Source organism: Anomalospiza imberbis, chromosome Z, assembly GCF_031753505.1.
Source record: "Anomalospiza imberbis isolate Cuckoo-Finch-1a 21T00152 chromosome Z, ASM3175350v1, whole genome shotgun sequence".
Taxonomy (NCBI): Eukaryota; Metazoa; Chordata; class Aves; order Passeriformes; family Viduidae; genus Anomalospiza; species Anomalospiza imberbis.
In genome coordinates this window covers 43,178,735-43,184,734 of record NC_089721.1, presented here as the reverse complement: position 1 = coordinate 43,184,734, position 6,000 = coordinate 43,178,735, and the positions used below count along the sequence as shown (strand labels likewise).

General features: G+C 42.1%; 1 protein-coding gene across 3 annotated transcripts in view; it reads left to right on the top strand.

The window, feature by feature from the left end:
* The first annotated feature begins 1,669 nt into the window (after positions 1 to 1,669).
* Positions 1,670 to 6,000, top strand: part of LOC137464557 (transient receptor potential cation channel subfamily M member 6-like) — a 42,719-nt gene continuing 38,388 nt past the window's right edge. The window contains exon 1 of one of the 3 annotated variants that reach the window (XM_068175965.1): positions 1,670 to 1,841. In XM_068175965.1, coding sequence (XP_068032066.1) covers positions 1,812 to 1,841 — 30 coding nt within the window. In that variant the 5' untranslated portion in view covers positions 1,670 to 1,811. The remainder of the gene's footprint in view (positions 1,842 to 6,000) is intronic. The other 2 variants (XM_068175966.1, XM_068175964.1) reach the window with 2 other exon arrangements.

Genomic DNA, 6,000 nt, shown 5'->3' with positions numbered 1-6,000 from the left:
CAAACACACTTCTACACCAAGGCCTCTTAGAATGCCTCCACTAATTCTCTTACTAATTTTCTGTTAAGAAAATTTAGTAACAGAGACTAGAGACCATGTGAAATATTGTTTTTCCATTCTGGACTGTGATGTCCTGCTGTAGGAAGCAGTATACTGGTTTCCATGGGACCATCACTGCAAGCACAGAAACTATTTGTGATTGTAACAGGATTAAACCATTCTATCACATTTTCTTCTTTGGATCTATACCAAGGGTATTTCAGAATGCACTCCAGGAGAATTATGTTTGGTTATTTGTGATTGTGACCATCATGTTGACAAAACTTACCCCACTACATTCCTGGCAACTAGAAACTGTAAAGTTATAAAAACAATTTTTCTCACAGAGTAAGTTCTGCAGACTGTCCAATTGACTTCAAATAATTCTTCATTAACACAATGTCAGAACTATGTTCATGGATTTTGAGTCATACTCAGATATTAATAACTACTTGTTGCATGGGTGATAAGCCTAAAAAAGAAAACATCCTATCTCTGTGTAATTCAATATTCAAAATTATCTTCCTTGTCTTCTGTTGAAGCACATTTATCATGTGAACAAGTAAATGATTGACATTTATATGCCTGTTTGGGTTCCATCATCATTTAATAAATAAAAAAATAATATTTGTGATGAGGGAAGTAATGTTCTCCTTTGTTGACAGATCAGTTTCTAATATCAGTATGCATTGGGCAGCAGGAGGGAAGATTTACTATGATCAGATCTGGAACAATCATTGTATATATGCATACTGTGAAATAAGTAATAAAGCATGACCTAAGCTCACTCCAGGAGGTTGCCTTCACACAACTGTATGTGTGTGTAAGGCCAAGACCAAAGTAGAAAATTCTGTTCTGTTGTAGTTCAGAATCTGCATGGTAAAACAATATTTATATTTTGTGCTATAATGAACAACATTCTGCCACAATGCCTTTCCACAGCATACTAAAGCAGAGGCTGAAACAGTCATCATCTGATGAGTGTGGTCAATACATCTGCTGCCAGCCTTTGGTCTTGGATTGACTTATACTACTTCTTTAGTTTTGTTAGATAAAGATAAATAAGCCTGAAGGCAGGCTGATTTGTTGATGATGATATGAATGGGGAGAAATCTAGAAGCAGTCTACCAGTTTTATTCCTTGCTCCTCTCTTTGCTGCATCATCAGTTCTTGAAGGTCTGCTAGGGCACTAAGGCAAAGGTAAAGGTGTGCATGTAGTCTTACGAAACTCAGTATCTTCAGTGTGCTTAGACATGAAACAATGAAACTGGGAGTTCCCTCCAAAACAGATTAGTGCATGAGATAGAAATTACTTTGGGCTTTTTCATTCCAAACTCTGTATGGACATCTAGTAGATTCTGCCTGATTAAACATGATGGATGTAAAAAATACCAAAAACATTTCAATGTGCTTTGCTGGATATGTGGTATGATATAACAGATCTTAGAGAACAGAGTGGGTATCTGGATGGGTATCCTTTGCAGGCCACCCATGGAAACAACAGAAACAAACTCATTCCTCTTTGGTAAGTGTTTGTATTAAGCAAATTATCCTCCTTTGAGATTGATTGCTTTTTGGTACACTTGGACTTTGTAAACTATGGAAGGTGATGAATGAATTTGACAAGTATACATTTAACTTACTTAGGACATGAAAAGCAGATGTGATGCACTGTTCCTAATGAGCGTCCAAGAACTGAGCTGTCTGCGCTGCTGTTGAGGTGACAGCTTAGACACTGGAAATAAAGGACTAACAAAAAAGAAGCTTAAAAGATGGACAAGCAACATAGCACTGGTCTTAAGGTAAGTCTGTAGAAATAAGATTGATAAGGAGGAAACATCTCAGCAGTTCTGGTTTGTAGAGAAAACAGGAGAGTACATGAGAGTGATGTGGACTTCGAACTACTAAAGTGGCTGTTATAAAACATACCACATGTGGTTTTGTATCAGTGAAGTGCTGAGGAATTGGGTGTGGGAATTTGCAGCACAAATTGGCTTATATGGCTTTTCACAGATTTTTAGGTCTTTGTACTAGGTAAGAAATGGCAAAACCTGATTTCAGGGAAGACTGAGAATTTCTTATGTCTGAAAGACTCTTCACAACTTAGAAAAAATGGCAGAAACTTGGAATTAAGAAAATGCTTGCAATCAGTGGAATATGTACATGTAGCTCTGATGCAGAAAGTCCAATGTATCTGCATGTGCTTGGATACTTGTGTTTCAAATTCCTTATGGAATTCAGATTCATATGTAGAGTGGGCATGGTAATAGTTACAGATACGTCCTATTAAAAGATTTATTTTCTTCATTTATAAACATTGATGATACTAGCAAATTGAGCCAAAAGCCTCTATGCTGACTCAGGATGGCTTGACTGAGAAAATTTAATTGACAGTAACATAATACCTTAAAAAGAAGGTGTAGCTAGCTAAAGAATTAACAAGATGTTCAACACCTGCTAAAATGTCTAGAAGGCCATCCTTTTATTAGAAGCTGTAACACTTTCTTAAGGCCTACCACGTGGGAAGTGCAATATAAAAGTCTAAAGACAAAATAGAAGAAATACAAGAAGCAGAAAACCATGGTTGGCAGGGGACTGGAAACAGTTTTATTATCGTCTCTGTCTTTGAAATAATAGTTTATATAAAACCACTGCCAAGTTTGACAGCCAGTATTTCAAAAGGTCCTGAGGCATGCCCAAGGACCAAGCAGGCTCTGTTTTTTGGGTTGCTACTGAGACTCTATGTAGGAACTATCTTCTCCCTGGTGCTCATAGAGGCTCTGCTCAGGCTCCTGCAATGCAACAGCATGGTCTGAAGGCAAGCCTCTCCTGTAGGGAGGAGGATGAAGGAGAGCTGAGCACAACAGAGAAAGATAAGACTTGGCTGAGCAGGAAAATTATAAATTGAGACCAGAAAATGGAAGAAACATCTAGAAAGTGCAAGTGGATAGGAAATATAGGTAACATCCAGAATCAGATGGACATTGGAGCCCACAGTCAATGAAGTGGCCAGAAACCAACAAAATAAAAGAAACAGTAGTCAAGAAGCTTATGAGAGAGCAGAGCTGAGAAACCAAAGAACTGGAGCCTGGGATTTATTATAGGAAGAGGGTTAGTTTGAGGTAAGAGGAAATGTTGATTGACTGAAAGGTAAGGTTTGAGAAACAAGTTGAAGAAAACAAAGACTGGAAACTAATTCAGGATAAAGAAGAATGCTGTATTCCTGTTTTATTAGTTTGCACTAGGTACAACCAGGTATAATTATTGCAAGGACTTTCTTTGTTTTGATAGCCTTGGTCCTTGGGACATTCAAGGCCTTCAGTCCTGCAGGGGACAGTGGTAACTGCTGACAGGCTGTTGAGGTTCGTTCTTTAAGTTTTGTTAGCGTGGAAAAAGTGATACAGAAGGTATGTGAAGATAACTAAGAAGATCAAGAACATAAGTGCTCAAAAATTTGGGTTTATATCCAAATTTCGTCACTTTGTGAAAATTTTAATTAATACAATGGTCACAGACTGTTTTCTTATTCATTGATTGTGTTCATTGTCATGAGCTGTAATAATGCTACTATTCCTTTTTTACCTTATTGCCTTCAATAATTTCTTGATTACCTGTTATTCAAGTATTCATATTTCATAATTCAAGAGAATTGCTCATTTCCTCCTGGACCTTCTTACTTTTATCATAACTTATACCATGAATTTACTTTTACAGCCCCTTGAAAAGTGACTGAGGCATTAGGAGGGGGGCTGAGATGCAGGCAAATCAGTCAAAATGCATATGCTGAGTTCGGGGTGCCTATGATCCGGTCTCCCGATGTGAGAAAGAATTTGGCAGGGTGGAAGAAGGGCGCCGCTGGCCCCGGTAGGGGAAGCGTATGAGCGGCAAACTGCTCGGCCCGGCCGTCGAGGCTCCCCGGTCGGACGGCAGCCAGGGCAGAGAGGGTGCTCGTCCTCCCCCAGGAAAGCGTGGCCGTGGCGGCAGCATGCCCCTGCCAGGACTGGGGGCAGATAGCACCGGGCTCACCCAGAAGCCAGGGCCAAAGGACGGCGCCCCGCCCGCCCTGCGCTGCCGCCGCGGGACAAGGATCGCGGCCCGGGGCATGGCGGCGTGGCGGGAGCTGCTGCTGTCGCCGCTGGGCTCCGCGTGGCGCTGCTGGGGACGCGGCTGGCAGCCCCCGCACCGCGAGCGCGCGGACCCGCAGGTGAGGGCGGCGCGGCCGGCGGCGGCCCCGCTATCCCCCAGCACGGCCGGTGCCGTGTCCCGCCGTGTCCCGCCGGGCTGCGGGGGCCGTGAGCGATCCGGCCTCAACCGGCCACTGTCCCTGCGGCCCCAGCGGGGCAGCACCCAGGCCGAGCGGCGGTGCGCGGCCGCCCCGGACGGAGCGCTCGCCGGCGTCCAGGGGCGCTCTCTGCGCTCGCCGTGCCGCGAGGGGCCTCCGAGCCGATCCGCGATTGGCATCGGGCTCTGTCTGAAAGTCCAGGCGGCACTGTGGGGAGCAGATCGGTGTTAGCTGACGGCAAGGAGAAACCTCTGGGCTTCTGGGGGCTGTTCCACTCGGGATGGGCCGGTGCTGTTTAGCTCCGTGTATTTCTGCAGACGGGGCCTTGAGTGGTTTCCTGCAAACGCATAGATCTGCTTGTATTCTAGTGGTCGTGAAAGCCTTTTACCAAAAAAAAAAAAAAAAAAAAAAAGACTGCCCACGGTACGGGTAGGCAGTTTTGCCGTAGTGCTATTCCAAATAGCCATGAGGTTAGGTGCAACATGTCAGAAAAGTGCCTCCGGCTTTAGTAAATTGTCACTTCTTTCTACTGTGATACTGGCTGAATGTTTTTGTTTGTGGTTTTGGAGGGTTTTTTTTCTGTTTGTTTTTTCTTTAAATTTAAAGATGGAATGTGTTGTGATTCAGATGTTTGGGTTTTAAAAAGAGAGCTCTGCTACTATACATAACATTATGAACCTGGATGATATTTCACGCAGATCATGCTGTAGCAACATTGCTGTAGCAAAGTATCTTCTGAATCTTTTTCAGATATGCTTGCTGATAAAACAAACGTGTATACAGTGGAATATTCTTTATATGTCTCTTTATGAACACCCTTTTCAAAATACACAATATCTGCTTGTAAACTAAGAAAAAAAAAAGAGCTAGTGTTTTGAGTTGTGAACACTTGAAGTTAAACCACAAAATTCTTCTACCAAAACACTGGAGTAGCCGATTTTTAGAGATTCATGTCTTTTGGACCTGCCAGGGGAATTGTAGTGTTACCTATAAGAATCGGTGGATACTGATATGAGCCTAAAATGAGTTTAAGGAAATATCATCATAGTTTTCTTTTCTTTCTCTCTGAAGCATGCTCTAAAGTTGTGAAATCAATTTACAGATTTTTGCTAAGTTTCTCTTATCCCATAACAACCTTGTTTAAAGTAGTATCAGGCTTATGTAGTAGTATTAACACCACATTAAGCCACAAATAGGTTATTCTGTTTGAACAAGTTTCCTTAATTGTTTTGTGGCTTGATAAGGAAAAAATGAAGACTTCACAACTGTTACGAGATCAGGGCACAGGGACCGCCTAGTAGTGAATGTGTTGAACTGTGTTGTTTCTTGTAGTAACCAGAGTTAGGAAGAAAACATAACAATCATCCAGAACTATACCAGAAAAAGATATTGCTCTTTGAGCTTCACCATGACTTTTTTTTGTTTTTATATTATGGGAACAGTTAGCAGATAATTTTTACTTGCTACTGCTTTCCCCCTCTGCCCCTTTGTGACCCCCCAGTGAAAGGCAAAATGCCATGTAGTAGCTTGAAAAGAGCAGAAGGTAACTGAGTTTGAAATGTCTACGGCTCATAAAGGAAAATATAGTTTCAATAAAGATGTCTGTTCAGGCATACATATGATTATGCAGTGCAGACAGTACTCCAGTCTTGGCTGTGAGTAAACGATTTATGTGCCTC